The following is a 16519-nucleotide window of genomic DNA, read 5'->3' as shown; positions in this document are numbered from 1 at the left end:
AGTTCATAAAAAATAAAACATTGACAGTAAAGTTATGTTTAAAAGATAGATTTGTTTGGGCTGGTTAGACTCAGTTTAACCAGCCATTATTATGAGCTGTCCTCCCCTCAGCAGCCTCCACTGCCTAAAATATATTTATTTCTGTAAAACGTATTGAAATTTCCCAGAATTTTGCAACCCTAGTGTTGGTGGAATTTCTAAATTCCTATATGTTTTATAGCCAAAATCAAATTCGCACTCTATCTATTCATTAATGAGTTGTAAATTCATTAATTATGCATGAAGTAGATCGAGACCAGTCTTAAAAGCCAGGTAACAGCGTTTATTGCAAGAGAGTACTGAAGCAAAATACAAAGAACCTTACATTTTAAAGAGAGGACATGAAATGACATCATCAGTTTCTCACACTCTCTCCGATTCCCACAATAGCCCAGTGTTTTCAGGTCCGGAGATGTCTTCTACTCCCCTCATAAACCAGACATTCCAATCTGTCTAAAAGATATCTTCTCCTCCACAAATGGTACATCAAGGACCATTCTTATCTGTCAGAAAAGATACATCATCCCTCTCCCTTAAACTTCCCGCAAGGTACAGACAATTAATTCGTTTTGCTTACATTTTCAGAAACAGCTTAACCAAGAGCCCATACATTTCGTACCATAACATGATAGTATTAGAATAAATGGTTCTAATTGAAATGTATACATTATTAATCATTTCAACTATAATTTCCTCCAACACCTAGTCAAAATACTGCTGGCCCTCCTCTGCTCCTCTGTTCTTAGATTGTGAGTCTAACCAGCCCAAACAAATCTACCCATCCATTACTAATCTTGATAATCATGGCCTTCAATATAACACAATGTTATTTATCTTTATCTTTATTGGGATCCCCATTAGCTGACGCCATGACGACCACTAATCTTCCTGGGCTCCATGAACACAACAAAACATCATTTGCAATTTATATAGAAAAACTGTACCACAATTAACGGTAGTAGACAATACAAACATTTGACATGTAGACATTACAGACATCAGTTCTCGATTGGTCTGGTCAGGGTAGTTTGTTCAATTGCAGTTATGAAGTTATCATAGGTCAGGTAGCTCAGGGTAGATAAACTACCTCAAGGCATTATGCCGATTTACGCCTTTTGATTCATTCACTCATCCTCTCCCCACATCCCCATATTATTACCTGAGACAAAACATATTTTAGTAGTAGTCTAATCAGTCTCTGAGTTACAGAAGGGTCAGATGTGTCCAATCTTGTCTGCTCTCTACTGCCGTCTGCATGGGGATTGGCTGCTCTGTCGCCACGGAGATGGTGTGGTGTTGTGTAAGCGGTGGAGACAGGGCTCTTTGGTAATCACATGACTGAGGTGTTCTCTGTTGGGTGCTTTAAATTTACACTGTTGCTTTCCAATTTCTTTCTAAGTGTTGTAAGATTCTGCTGGTTTCTCCTTAAATGACTGTTTTTGTTCAACAGTCTGATAGGTAAAGTACCTCGCTCATGGCTGGAGACACTAATACTAATACCAGCAATCTTCCGGACACCTTTTTACCTTTCCCATGGTGTAGTTTCTGCCAGAATGCTATCGTATGTTTTCGTGAGGAAGAATCGAGCTTGAGCTCCAGGTTGAATGGACAAACTAGACACATACGAATATATATCATATTTTATGTTTGTGTCATCCTGCTTAGTGAATCTGACAGCGTACTCGTAAGTATAGTAAGAATTACTAGCATCTTTGTGATTGGAGTAGAATGCAACCCACGAGTAATTGAAATCAGTCTGCCAATCGGTGAAGGTCTTACTGATGAACAGTTGAGCGCAAGCATAGCCGTCTTTAGTGTAGAGCTGCAGACTGGCGTCATTACCCTCTATGCCAACAGGAACCTTCCCGTCTGCGTCATCATACCGAGGCCCGGTTATGAAGACATTTGACCCGTCCTTGGAGAGGAGCTTGACCTGTAGGCCGTGGTTAAGGTACTGGTTGCTGTCATAGGTTCCGTAGCTGCGCGTGCCAAGAGAGAGAGATAAGAGATTATTTCCATTGTTATTAAAGAGTGCCAGCATCACGCCCACATCCAGTAGGCTGTCAGGGACATTAGCCCATCCGAGCCGGGCGTACCCACTTTCTGTGGATTTCACCTGGAGCACAACAGCATAGCACTCTGTGTGTAGCACTTCCTCTTTCATTATAGCGGTGGAATCATTCAGAGTTATTCTGCCTGCTTCTTCAACCTTGTATGTGCTACCAGGGGCATAGCAGTTCTGTGTGAAGAGCATGGAGTCTACGTCATAGCCGGCAGCGTACAGAAATGCCTGCACACTGTCCACCCTGTTATGGATGACGGTCCTGATCTCCTGCAGGAGGGCGGGGCTGATTTGGTAGGTGTTATGGGGGTCATACTCACTGCTATGGGGGTCATACACACTGCTTCTTCGATAGTGCTGTGTTATGTAGACTGCCTCTAACAGTGGCCTGTTGGGGCTTGTTCTGACAACTAACCTGTCCATGTTCCTCTCTAAGTTTCCTGGGGTAAAGTAGTAGCTGCGAGTGACATAAGGATAGAGTGGGTATGCTGTTGGTGTGTTGATGTTCCCGACTGCGTAGTAACCCTGTCTGTTCTGATCTTGCAGTGGTGGAAAAAGTTCTTCATAGTTATTGAAGTAATGGAAGCCCCAGTCTCCCCTTTCTGGCAAGAACGTTGGTATGAGTACATCGTTGTTATCGACGTATAGGCCGCCAGAGACAAAGTGTAGCAGCATTAGGCCATGACGAGGGAATCTGTGGCCAAACTCGATGTTCCTGAGGTCACTTATTGAGTTAAGGACAGGTATGTCTGCAGACACTAAGGCCAGTGGTAGCAACAAGAAGAAGATGCAAAGCAAGGCTTTTCTTTCCATGGTAATCCTGTGAGAGAGAGAGAGAGAGAGAGACAGTATGATAGCAGGAGTACCTCAAGTCTTTAAAATGGATGGATTGATTGATTGCATTTGGAATTGATTGATTGCAACGGCGAAGGTGCATAAAGATGGCATAAATCAGATATGATGTTTTTAGCACCTTTCACAGACCCACAAACTACTGTGCGAAAAATGGTTCAATGTGTCAATAAATCTACTTTTCCCATTTTTTCAAACTGCCGCCGTCTTGGATCTAGAATTAGGATCATCTATACTGTGCTAAAGCTGATACCAAAAATAGTAACGCAGAGCAATGTATGGCAAATTTAGCAAATTAGGGTTTTGTGGTAAGTACATGGGAGTCGCCATCTTTGTTCACTAGTGATGGGGGAAAAAATCTATAAATGTACATATCACAATAATATTTTGGGACAATATTATATTTATATACACCACCGTTCAAAAAATTTGGGGTCATTTAGAAATGTCCTTGTTTTTTAAAGAAAAGCACATTAATTTTTCCATTAAAATAACATCAAATTGATCACAAATACCGTGTAGACATTGCTAATGTTGTAAATGATCATTGTAGCTGGAAACTGCAGTTTTTTAATGGAATATCTACGAAGTCGCTGTGGCGTACAGCAGGTCAGCCACCAGGGGGAGACTCGAGGCCTGGTGGCAGATGGAGTATACATCACGAGGCGATGGCTCCATCTGCTGGACGTGCCAGGTCTTGACGGGCTCTCCGCCCAGGACTAATTGGGGCTGATTGGGGAGTTGGTGAGTAATCAAGGGCTGATTGCTCACCAGCTGTACAAGCCCCATAAAGCTGCCAGAAGGGCAGCACACAGGGAAGGACTCGGGGAAGTAAGGTGACTTCTGTGTAGTTGGAGACGGTGCCCGAGCTAAGATGAGGGAGTTTGTGTGCATGACAGGCTACTGCAAGACCCGGAGCCCAGAAGACTGTGTCCCTGAGAGGGAGGGTCTCATGGGGAGACCTATCCTTTTCTTTTGATTTATTATTTAATAAACACCCTTGAAACCAAGCAAATCATACTCTGTCCGTGTCTGATCTCTGTAAACGTCTTGACCAAACCCCTGGTCTGCCACAGCGTACAGAGGCCCATTATCAGCAACATCACTCCTGTGTTCCAATTGCACATTGTCATAGTTAATCCAAGTTTATCATTTTAAAATGTTAATTATGATCATTAGAAACCCTTTTGCAATTATGTTAGCACAGCTGAAAACTGTTGTTCTGATTAAAGAAGCAATTAAACTGGCCTTTAGACTAGTTGAGTATCTGGAGCATCAGCATTTGTGGGTTTGATTACAGGCTCAAAATGGCCAGAAACAAAGACCTTTCTTCTGAAACTCGTCAGTCTATTCTTATTCTGAGAAATGAAGGCAAAAGGTGAGAAATTGCCAAGAAACTGAAGATCTCGAACAACGCTGTGTACTACTCCCTTCACAGAACAGTGCAAACTGGCTCTAACCAGAATAGAAAGAGTGGGAGGCCCCGGTGCACAACTGAGCAAAGGGACAAGTACATTAGAGTGTCTAGTGTGAGAAACAGACACCTCACAAGTCCTCAACTGGCAGCTACATTAAATAGTACTCGCAAAACACCAGTCTCAACGTCAACAGTTAAGTTGCAACTCCGGGATGCTGGCCTTCTAGGCAGAGTTGCAAAGAAAAATTACATATTTCAGACTGGCCAATAAAAAGAAAAGATTAAGATGGGCAAAAGAACACAGACACTGGACAGAGGAGCTCTCCCTAGAAGGATAAACTTGGACTAGCTAACACAACGTGCCATTGGAACACAGGATTGGTGGTTGCTGATAATGGGCCTCTGTACACCTATGTAGATATTCCATAACAAATTGCCATGTCCAGCTACAATAGGCATTTACAACATTAACAATGTCTTAACATCAAATTGATCAGTAATTTTAATGGACAAATAAATGTGATTTTCTTCTCATAGCCCAGGCCATCTTTATGTAGAGCAACAATAATTTTTTCAGATCCTCTGAGAGTTCTTTGCCATAAGGTGCTATGTTGAACTTCCAGTGACCAGTCAGTATGAGGGAGTGTGAAAGCGATGAAACCAAATTTAACACACCTGCTCCCCATTCACACCTGAGACCTTGTAACACTAACGAGTCACTTGACACGGGGAGGGAAAATGTCTAATTGGGCCCCATTTGGACATTTTCACTTAGGGGTGTACTCACTTTTGTTACCAGCTGTTTAGACATTAATGGCTGTGTGTTGAGTTATTTTGAGGGGACAGCAAATTTACACTGTTATACAAGCTGTACACTCACTCCTTTACATTGTAGCAAAGTGTCATTTCTTCAGTGTTGTCACATGAAAAATATTGACAAAAAATGTGAAGGGTGTACTCAATTTTGTGTTTTTTGTGTATATATAATTTATATATTTTTGCTACTGTAGGTTAAATATCTTCTCTGAATTAAGATTCAAAGTGCTCAATCGCTGTTAGGAATTTTGCAGTACAATTCCTAAAAGCACGCATAATACAAGCGAGAATTTAGCAGAAAAGGGAACATCTCATTGTAATCAGATACAACAGATCTAAGATCATAAACACTGTTAAATATTTTACAATTTCTAACTGCACACAAATAATGAGAGTTTAAGAGAAAAAGTATCTATGCAATAGTAAATTCTTCTCTTACCTTGTTCCTGTTGAACTGTCCTCTGATCTAATGAACACTGAACCACCTCACCTCCTTTTACAGCCCAGCAGAAGACTGACGTCTCCAGAAAAGGAAATGAGTCACACATTCACCCACTAACCTGGCAGACCAGGTTCGTGTATGCAGCCAAGTTATAACCAGTTATAACATGCTGCTAGCAGGTTCACCTTTTTACACTTGAGCAGTGTTAAAAATGTTGCGTTCCCCTGCTCAGACGTTGCATGTATCAAGCGACGGTTCTGTGCCACGTCATCAACGTTGCCATCGGCACCAGATTGCTATAACATTTATGTGGTTAGCTGATATGTAAAATATCAGGCATGCATCAGGAATGCTTGAGGGCAAATCCACGGTATCAGAGTGGTCATGAGACTCACTATTTCACTTTCAAATGTATGCTAAGCAAAAACCATTGTTAAACAAACCATACTTCTACATATAGGCAGGAGTCTACTTTTAACAATTGCCACCGAAAATTTCACTAAAACACATTTAGCGCAGATGTCAAGTTTGTTAACAGAATGACAGTAAAATCTTCCTCCTTTTTTATGTGACCACGTTTCCCCAAAATTCTGTTTAAATATCTACTCTGAATTCATATTCAAAGATGTCTGCAGAAAGAATGATGTGTCAGCTATGACACAACTCCTTGAGTTTGAAAAAAGCTATTTTGATTATTGAACTACAGGAAGTTTAGTGGATCAACACCCGGTAACAGGTTGACGGTAACAGAATGACATTGTGAGTCCTTGATCTGTACTATCCAGAAATGCATAATCATTCATGTAATTATCTTCATGGTGATGTATCCTAAATAGGTACACAAAAGGTAGAAACATTTAATATTGTCCTTTGCATGTTTGGGTATTATTCTACACATTGGCTATTATTCCCCAAACAAGACCACATTTTGTTGGTCCAAACCGAAACAAATCTGTAGCAATCAAAGTTTTGACAACCCAGTACAACACAGTAGATCATTGTAGATCAGTACAGTACAGTAGTACAGTACAGTACAGTACAGTACAGTACAGTACAGTAGATCATTGTAGAGTACAGTACAGTAGAGTACAGTACAGTAGAGTAGAGTGCAGTACAGAAGAGTACAGTAGAGTATAGTATAGATCAGCAAGGTAAAGAAAAGTACAGTAGAATACAGTATAGTCCAGTAAAATAGAGCATATTACATTATATTGTACTTTACTCATGTGTTAACCTACGGTACTGAACTTTACTCTACTGTTCTGAACTATACTCTACTTGAATTTACTGTACTCTAAGGTACTGTGTAGTGTTTTCTACTGCAACTGTGGTTTGTGACTACTATGATTTCCCATTGTGGCCAATTTAATTGAATTCATTCTGTTACAGATTTTTCTGTCACTCTGTTACTCAGCTGCATTTGTAAAGGGGTCAGAGAGAGTTGTGAGAGAGTTAAGATGAATCACTAATGAACTTAGTTGCAACATTAAAACAGAATCAGTCATATGGACACTGAAACACATTGAGACATTATTTTACTGTAATAGAGGAGAAGTTAATCTTTCTAACGATAGGAGTATCAATGAACACTGATTCTGGTCTAGTCTGTGTTTTATAAATGATCAATTAGCTTAAAACACAGTTCTACAAGGAATTGGCAACACGTTCTCAGTCTGAGAAAAAATGTAGACCACTTTATTTCAACATCTGAACAAGGTGGACAGGCTGTCATGCTGTTCAGTTGGAGACAGATAGAAGGGTGTGTTCTTCCTGGTTAGCTGGCAAAAAGGTCCAAGTTGGCTAAACTTGAAATGAGAAGATTAGCTGGCTACTAACTAGCACGTAGGCTTGTGCTTGAGTGATTGTTTGCGAGACATGTGTACATTTTCTATAATGCCTGCTACAATAGTTTAGTTATTCGTAGTGAATGTGCATTATGCATGGTTCTGGTTATATTTGTAACAAAAAGGTTATTATCATAGACAGACTTGACAGCCAGATCAGTGATTATTGCAAAAAAAGTATGTTAAACTATTCGTATAAAATAACAATATTATTAGTGTGTCTTATGGTTTTGGAAGGCTTATATTTAGCCTAGGTATTTAGCCTAGGACATAGTAAGATCCATAATGTCTGAGAGAGATATGCCACACAGCTGTACTCTTAGAAAAACGGTGACACGTTTTGATCACTTAATCACTTCATAAATAAAATTGATATCAGTAAAAACACTATAACTAAATGGTAGGTCTACCTTGTTACTTTCATCATCTTCCCTCATGAGGGAGAGATGAGAAAATATTGTAAAGATATGTGGATGTTTAGTAACGGAATGACCAAACACTAGGCAATACTTTTAAACTTAAAGAAGGCAAAACATTTCTGAAAACAATTCATGTTGATATTAGCTGGCAGGGGTCTTTACTTCAACATGACTGTGTTTTGATGTATTTCTAATACCTTTTAAGACTTTTTCTAGCAGATGTTTTTTGAGGCCCCTTTTCCATTTGTTTGAGCAGAAATCAAAGCCTTTGATTATTCCACATTTTTAGGATGGAAAATGGTTGAAAAATGTATGCCTTAAATTCCCCAAAATATAGACTCAGCTTTCATTTGACACTCAATGTTATATGCTCCTATAAACTTCAAATGTTGGTGCTTATGTGTCCTTTTACATGGGAATTACCCTGAGCAGGGGAACAAGACCAAGGTGTCTTCCCAGAGTAGCTAGCGTTAGCTAGCTAAGTGAACATCTAACTATCGAAGGCAGCCACACAATGTTTGACACCACTCAAAATAATAAATACATTTCTCAACAGATTTTCTTTGTGTGGAGATTCACTGGAACAGCTTATGATGCAACTCTAACAATGAATACTTTTCCAACTTACCGCCTTCAAACCGATGCAGCTAATTTCACAACACCATGATTGTGACAGCTTCCCACATGAAGCAATAGCACAAACAGGTGCATCTGGAAGGAGGCTGGCACAAGGCTACTGGGTAACTTGTAGAAGATAAATACTTTATTTTCCATTTTCTTTGCAAAGAACAGAAATGTGATTTTGCTTTCAACCCAACTCCATTGGAGGACAGTGGAAGTTGATAAAATGTCTTCTTCATTTTTTAAAATGAAAGCCAACGTCTTCCGGCCCTTAGCGTTCGCCAACCCCATTGAGACGCAAAACCCGGTGGTAACAGTGTTTCCTAGCCTCAGAGCAGTGGGCAGCTGGGAGGAGGTGCTCTTATTCTCCACGGACTTTACAGTGTCCCAGAAATGTTTTGAGTTTGTACTACAGGATGCAAATTTCTGTTTGAAAAAGCTAGCCTTAGCTTTCCTAACTGCCTGTGTATATTTGTTGCTAACGTCCCTGAAAAGTGGCATATCATGGGGACTATTCGATGGTAATGCAAGAACGCCACAGGATGTTTTTGTGCTGGTCAAGGGCAGACAGGTCTGGAGTGAACCAAGGACTATATCTATTCCTAGTACTACATTTTTGAATGGGCCATGCTTGTTTAAGATGGTGAGGAAGGCACTTTTAAAGAATAACCTGGCACCCTCTACTGACGGGATGAGGTCAATGTCATTCCAGGATACCCCAGCCAGGTCAAATTGAAGGCCTGCCTGCTCGCAGAAGTGTTTTAGGAAGCGTTTGACAGTAATGAGGGGTGGTGGTTTGGTCGAGACCCATTACGGATGCAGGCAATGAGGCAGTGATCGCGGAGATCTTGATTGAAAACAGCAGAGGTGTATTTGGAGGGCGAGTTAGTTAGGATGATATCTATGAGGGTGCCCGTGTTTACGGATTTGGGGTTGTACCTGGTAGGTTCATTGATAATTTGTGTGAGATTGAGGGCATCAAGCTTAGATTGTAGGATGGCCGGGTTGTTAAGTATGTCCCAGTTTAGGTCACCTACCAGCACAAGCTCAGAAGATAGATGGGGGGCAATCAGTTCACATATGGTGTCCAGGGCACAGCTGAGGGCAGAGGGTCGTCTATAGCAAGCGGCAACAGTGAGAGACTTGTTTCTGGAAAGGTGAATTTTTTAAAGTAGAAGCTCGAATTGTTTTGGTACAGATTTGGATAGTAATACAGAACTCTGCAGGCTATCTTTGCAGTAGATTGCAACACCGCCCTATTTGGCAGTTCTATCTTGGCGGAAAATGTTCAAGTTAGGGATGGAGATGTCAGGGTTTTTGGTGGTTTTCCTAAGCCAGGATTCAGACATGGCTAAGACATCCGGGTTGGCAGAGTGTGCTAAAGCAGTGAGTAAAACAAGGGAGTAGGCTTCTAATGTTAACATGCATGAAACCAAGGCTTTTACGGTTACAGAAGTTAACAAATAAGAACACCTGGGGAGTGGGAATGGAGCTAGGCACTGCAGGAACTGGATTAACCTCTCCATCACCAGAGGAACAGAGGAGAAGTAGGATAAGGGTACGGCTAAAGCTATACGAACTGGCCGTCTAACACGTTCGGGAACAGAGAGTAAAAGGAACAGATAACTGGGCACGATAGCATAGATTCAAGGCATAGTGTACAAACAAAGGTAAGGTAGGATGTGAGTACATTGGAGGTAAACCTAGGCATTGAGTAATGATGAGAGAGATATAGTCTCTAGAGACGTTTAAACCAGGTGATGTCATTGCATATATAGGAGGTGGAACAACATGGTTGGTTAAGGCATATTGAGCAGGGCTTGAGGCTCTACAGTGAAATAAGAGAGTAATCACTAACCAGGACAGTGATGGACGAGGCATATTGATATTAGAAAGAGGCATGCGTAGCCAATTGAACATATGGGTCCAGTGAGTGGTTGGGTTGGCTGGGGACACAGCGATTCAGACAGGTAGCAGGCCGGTGCTAACAAGCTAGCAGATAGTAGGCCGGGCCAACAAGCTAGCAGTTAGCAGACAGGGGCTAGCAAGCAAGCAGTTAGCAGACAGGGGCATGCAAGCAAGCAGTTAGCAGACAGGGGCAAGCAAGCAATTAGTTAGCAGACCGAGGATAGCAAGTTAGCAGAAGGGCCTTTGGGGGACATCGCGATGGAGGTAAGTCAGTTTTTGCCTCTTCGTGCGGTGACTTTGATAGACCAGTCATGAATTAGTATGGTTCCAAGTAGCTCTAGGTAGCTAGCAGGCCGTGGTTAGCAGAATGGGCCTTCAGCGGACGTCGCGCCTGACGGGCCTGTTAGAATCCTCGGGCAGATTATGTCGGTATTCCAGTCGTAGAGAATCGGCGGGGTTCCGTGTCCCGTACCGGCAGTAGAAGGGGTCCGGATATTGTAGCCCAGGAGTGGGCTTCGGTGGTAGCCCAGGAGCTCTAGCCGGGGCTAGCTTCAGGCTAGTTGGTGCTTGTTCCGGGATGGAAACGCTAGCTAGGAGTAGTCACCCGGGATTGCGGTTAGCTAGTTGCGAAGATCCAGATGAAAATGTTCAGAGTTTGGAGTATGGAGAATCCGGGGCTATGGATAGAAAAAAAATATGTCCGTTATGCTCTGGTTTGAGTGAAGTTGTACGAACTGGCGAGAGCTTTCCGAGCTAAAGGTTAGCTGACCGCTAGCTGTGGTTTGCTGACTGAAAGCTGGTAGGTAGTTAGCTGGTTAGCTTCAGTTGAGGGATTCCAGATCCGAAAGTAAATAGAAATACTTTCGAAAAAACAGATCCACGCAACATTGGGTGAGGCTGGTTGCAGGAGAGTATTTAGAAGTTGAGGTTTAGGAAAATATTTTTAAAAGATATGCGAAGAAAAAGATATAAAAAGATATATATAAGGGACACGACAGGACAAAGACAAATACGTCTGACTGCTACGCCATCTTGGAAGAAATGGTAGGTCTACCTTGTTACTTTCATAATCCTCCCTCATGAGGGAGAGATTAGAAAATATTGTAAAGATATGTGGATGTTTAGTAACGGAATGACCAAACACTAGGCAATACTTTTAAACTTACAGAATGCAAAACATTTCTGAAAAACAATTCATGTTGATATTAGCTGGCAGGGGTCTTTACTTCAACATGACTGTGTTTTGATGTATTTCTAATACCTTTTAAGACTTTTTCTAGCAGCTGTTTTTTGAGGTCCCTTTTCCATTTGTGTGAGCAGAAATCAAAGCCTTTGATTATGCCACATTTTTAGGATGGAAAATGGTTGAAAAATGTATTCCTTAAATTCCCCAAAATATAGACTCAGCTTTCATTTGACACTAAATGTTATATGCTCCTATAAACTTCAAATGTTGGTGCTTATGTGTCCTTTTACATGGGAATTACCCTGAGCAGGGGAACAAGACCAAGGTGTCTTCCCAGAGTAGCTAGCGTTAGCTAGCTAAGTGAACATCTAACTATCGAAGGCAGCCACACAATGTTTGACACCACTCAAAATAATAAATACATTTCTCAACAGATTTTCTTTGTGTGGAGATTCACTGGAACAGCTTATGATGCAACTCTAACAATGAATACTTTTCCAACTTACCGCCTTCAAACCGATGCAGCTAATTTCACAACACCATGATTGTGACAGCTTCCCACATGAAGCAATAGCACAAACAGGTGCATCTGGAAGGAGGCTGGCACAAGGCTACTGGGTAACTTGTAGAAGATAAATACTTTATTTTCCATTTTCTTTGCAAAGAACAGAAATGTGATTTTGCTTTCAACCCAACTCCATTGGAGGACAGTGGAAGTTGATAAAATGTCTTCTTCATTTTTTAAAATGAAAGCCAACGTCTTCCGGCCCTTAGCGTTCGCCAACCCCATTGAGACGCAAAACCCGGTGGTAACAGTGTTTCCTAGCCTCAGAGCAGTGGGCAGCTGGGAGGAGGTGCTCTTATTCTCCACGGACTTTACAGTGTCCCAGAAATGTTTTGAGTTTGTACTACAGGATGCAAATTTCTGTTTGAAAAAGCTAGCCTTAGCTTTCCTAACTGCCTGTGTATATTTGTTGCTAACGTCCCTGAAAAGTGGCATATCATGGGGACTATTCGATGGTAATGCAAGAACGCCACAGGATGTTTTTGTGCTGGTCAAGGGCAGACAGGTCTGGAGTGAACCAAGGACTATATCTATTCCTAGTACTACATTTTTGAATGGGCCATGCTTGTTTAAGATGGTGAGGAAGGCACTTTTAAAGAATAACCTGGCACCCTCTACTGACGGGATGAGGTCAATGTCATTCCAGGATACCCCAGCCAGGTCAAATTGAAAGGCCTGCTCGCAGAAGTGTTTTAGGAAGCGTTTGACAGTAATGAGGGGTGGTGGTTTGGTCGAGACCCATTACGGATGCAGGCAATGAGGCAGTGATCGCGGAGATCTTGATTGAAAACAGCAGAGGTGTATTTGGAGGGCGAGTTAGTTAGGATGATATCTATGAGGGTGCCCGTGTTTACGGATTTGGGGTTGTACCTGGTAGGTTCATTGATAATTTGTGTGAGATTGAGGGCATCAAGCTTAGATTCTAGGATGGCCAGGTTGTTAAGTATGTCCCAGTTTAGGTCACCTACCAGCACAAGCTCAGAAGATAGATGGGGGGCAATCAGTTCACATATGGTGTCCAGGGCACAGCTGAGGGCAGAGGGTCGTCTATAGCAAGCGGCAACAGTGAGAGACTTGTTTCTGGAAAGGTGAATTTTTAAAGTAGAAGCTCGAATTGTTTTGGTACAGATTTGGATAGTAATACAGAACTCTGCAGGCTATCTTTGCAGTAGATTGCAACACCGCCCTATTTGGCAGTTCTATCTTGGCGGAAAATGTTCAAGTTAGGGATGGAGATGTCAGGTTTTTGGTGGTTTTCCTAAGCCAGGATTCAGACATGGCTAAGACATCCGGGTTGGCAGAGTGTGCTAAAGCAGTGAGTAAAACAAGGGAGTAGGCTTCTAATGTTAACATGCATGAAACCAAGGCTTTTACGGTTACAGAAGTTAACAAATAAGAACACCTGGGGAGTGGGAATGGAGCTAGGCACTGCAGGAACTGGATTAACCTCTCCATCACCAGAGGAACAGAGGAGAAGTAGGATAAGGGTACGGCTAAAGCTATACGAACTGGCCGTCTAACACGTTCGGGAACAGAGAGTAAAAGGAACAGATAACTGGGCACGATAGCATAGATTCAAGGCATAGTGTACAAACAAAGGTAAGGTAGGATGTGAGTACATTGGAGGTAAACCTAGGCATTGAGTAATGATGAGAGAGATATAGTCTCTAGAGACGTTTAAACCAGGTGATGTCATTGCATATATAGGAGGTGGAACAACATGGTTGGTTAAGGCATATTGAGCAGGGCTTGAGGCTCTACAGTGAAATAAGAGAGTAATCACTAACCAGGACAGTGATGGACGAGGCATATTGATATTAGAAAGAGGCATGCGTAGCCAATTGAACATATGGGTCCAGTGAGTGGTTGGGTTGGCTGGGGACACAGCGATTCAGACAGGTAGCAGGCCGGTGCTAACAAGCTAGCAGATAGTAGGCCGGGCCAACAAGCTAGCAGTTAGCAGACAGGGGCTAGCAAGCAAGCAGTTAGCAGACAGGGGCATGCAAGCAAGCAGTTAGCAGACAGGGGCAAGCAAGCAATTAGTTAGCAGACCGAGGATAGCAAGTTAGCAGAAGGGCCTTTGGGGGACATCGCGATGGAGGTAAGTCAGTTTTGCCTCTTCGTGCGGTGACTTTGATAGACCAGTCATGAATTAGTATGGTTCCAAGTAGCTCTAGGTAGCTAGCAGGCCGTGGTTAGCAGAATGGGCCTTCAGCGGACGTCGCGCCTGACGGGCCTGTTAGAATCCTCGGGCAGATTATGTCGGTATTCCAGTCGTAGAGAATCGGCGGGGTTCCGTGTCCCGTACCGGCAGTAGAAGGGGTCCGGATATTGTAGCCCAGGAGTGGGCTTCGGTGGTAGCCCAGGAGCTCTAGCCGGGGCTAGCTTCAGGCTAGTTGGTGCTTGTTCCGGGATGGAAACGCTAGCTAGGAGTAGTCACCCGGGATTGCGGTTAGCTAGTTGCGAAGATCCAGATGAAAATGTTCAGAGTTTGGAGTATGGAGAATCCGGGGCTATGGATAGAAAAAAAATATGTCCGTTATGCTCTGGTTTGAGTGAAGTTGTACGAACTGGCGAGAGCTTTCCGAGCTAAAGGTTAGCTGACCGCTAGCTGTGGTTTGCTGACTGAAAGCTGGTAGGTAGTTAGCTGGTTAGCTTCAGTTGAGGGATTCCAGATCCGAAAGTAAATAGAAATACTTTCGAAAAAACAGATCCACGCAACATTGGGTGAGGCTGGTTGCAGGAGAGTATTTAGAAGTTGAGGTTTAGGAAAATATTTTTAAAAGATATGCGAAGAAAAAGATATAAAAAGATATATATAAGGGACACGACAGGACAAAGACAAATACGTCTGACTGCTACGCCATCTTGGAAGAAATGGTAGGTCTACCTTGTTACTTTCATAATCCTCCCTCATGAGGGAGAGATTAGAAAATATTGTAAAGATATGTGGATGTTTAGTAACGGAATGACCAAACACTAGGCAATACTTTTAAACTTACAGAATGCAAAACATTTCTGAAAAACAATTCATGTTGATATTAGCTGGCAGGGGTCTTTACTTCAACATGACTGTGTTTTGATGTATTTCTAATACCTTTTAAGACTTTTTCTAGCAGCTGTTTTTTGAGGTCCCTTTTCCATTTGTGTGAGCAGAAATCAAAGCCTTTGATTATGCCACATTTTTAGGATGGAAAATGGTTGAAAAATGTATTCCTTAAATTCCCCAAAATATAGACTCAGCTTTCATTTGACACTAAATGTTATATGCTCCTATAAACTTCAAATGTTGGTGCTTATGTGTCCTTTTACATGGGAATTACCCTGAGCAGGGGAACAAGACCAAGGTGTCTTCCCAGAGTAGCTAGCGTTAGCTAGCTAAGTGAACATCTAACTATCGAAGGCAGCCACACAATGTTTGACACCACTCAAAATAATAAATACATTTCTCAACAGATTTTCTTTGTGTGGAGATTCACTGGAACAGCTTATGATGCAACTCTAACAATGAATACTTTTCCAACTTACCGCCTTCAAACCGATGCAGCTAATTTCACAACACCATGATTGTGACAGCTTCCCACATGAAGCAATAGCACAAACAGGTGCATCTGGAAGGAGGCTGGCACAAGGCTACTGGGTAACTTGTAGAAGATAAATACTTTATTTTCCATTTTCTTTGCAAAGAACAGAAATGTGATTTTGCTTTCAACCCAACTCCATTGGAGGACAGTGGAAGTTGATAAAATGTCTTCTTCATTTTTTAAAATGAAAGCCAACGTCTTCCGGCCCTTAGCGTTCGCCAACCCCATTGAGACGCAAAACCCGGTGGTAACAGTGTTTCCTAGCCTCAGAGCAGTGGGCAGCTGGGAGGAGGTGCTCTTATTCTCCACGGACTTTACAGTGTCCCAGAAATGTTTTGAGTTTGTACTACAGGATGCAAATTTCTGTTTGAAAAAGCTAGCCTTAGCTTTCCTAACTGCCTGTGTATATTTGTTGCTAACGTCCCTGAAAAGTGGCATATCATGGGGACTATTCGATGGTAATGCAAGAACGCCACAGGATGTTTTTGTGCTGGTCAAGGGCAGACAGGTCTGGAGTGAACCAAGGACTATATCTATTCCTAGTACTACATTTTTGAATGGGCCATGCTTGTTTAAGATGGTGAGGAAGGCACTTTTAAAGAATAACCTGGCACCCTCTACTGACGGGATGAGGTCAATGTCATTCCAGGATACCCCAGCCAGGTCAAATTGAAAGGCCTGCTCGCAGAAGTGTTTTAGGAAGCGTTTGACAGTAATGAGGGGTGGTGGTTTGGTCGAGACCCATTACGGATGCAGGCAATGAG

At 42.2% G+C, this 16519-nt stretch overlaps 1 protein-coding gene across 2 annotated transcripts; it reads right to left on the bottom strand.

Annotated features, from left to right (window-relative positions):
* Positions 1 to 307: 307 nt before the first annotated feature.
* Positions 308 to 5752, bottom strand: LOC121841113. Of its 2 annotated transcripts, XM_042307505.1 has the most exons (3): positions 5626 to 5752; positions 2517 to 2921; positions 308 to 2018 (listed from the first exon to the last, which is right to left on the bottom strand). In XM_042307505.1, exons 2-3 carry the CDS (start codon positions 2912 to 2914, stop codon positions 1562 to 1564), a joined length of 855 nt encoding a protein of 284 aa, XP_042163439.1. In that variant the 5' UTR covers positions 2915 to 2921; positions 5626 to 5752; the 3' UTR covers positions 308 to 1561. The 2 variants fall into 2 exon arrangements, with proteins under 2 accessions (XP_042163439.1, XP_042163438.1); XM_042307504.1 differs by having other exon boundaries at positions 308 to 2921; positions 5626 to 5751.
* Positions 5753 to 16519: the final 10767 nt, after the last annotated feature.

The sequence above is a fragment of the Oncorhynchus tshawytscha genome, linkage group LG27 (assembly GCF_018296145.1).
Source record: "Oncorhynchus tshawytscha isolate Ot180627B linkage group LG27, Otsh_v2.0, whole genome shotgun sequence".
In the NCBI taxonomy this organism is placed as follows: domain Eukaryota; kingdom Metazoa; phylum Chordata; class Actinopteri; order Salmoniformes; family Salmonidae; genus Oncorhynchus; species Oncorhynchus tshawytscha.
This window is presented reverse-complemented; position numbering and strand designations above follow the sequence as displayed.

Excerpts from the sequence above, each read along its gene's own strand:
- LOC121841113 (XM_042307504.1), bottom strand. The coding sequence starts at position 2,914 with ATGGAAAGAAAAGCCTTGCTTTGCATCTTCTTCTTGTTGCTACCACTG.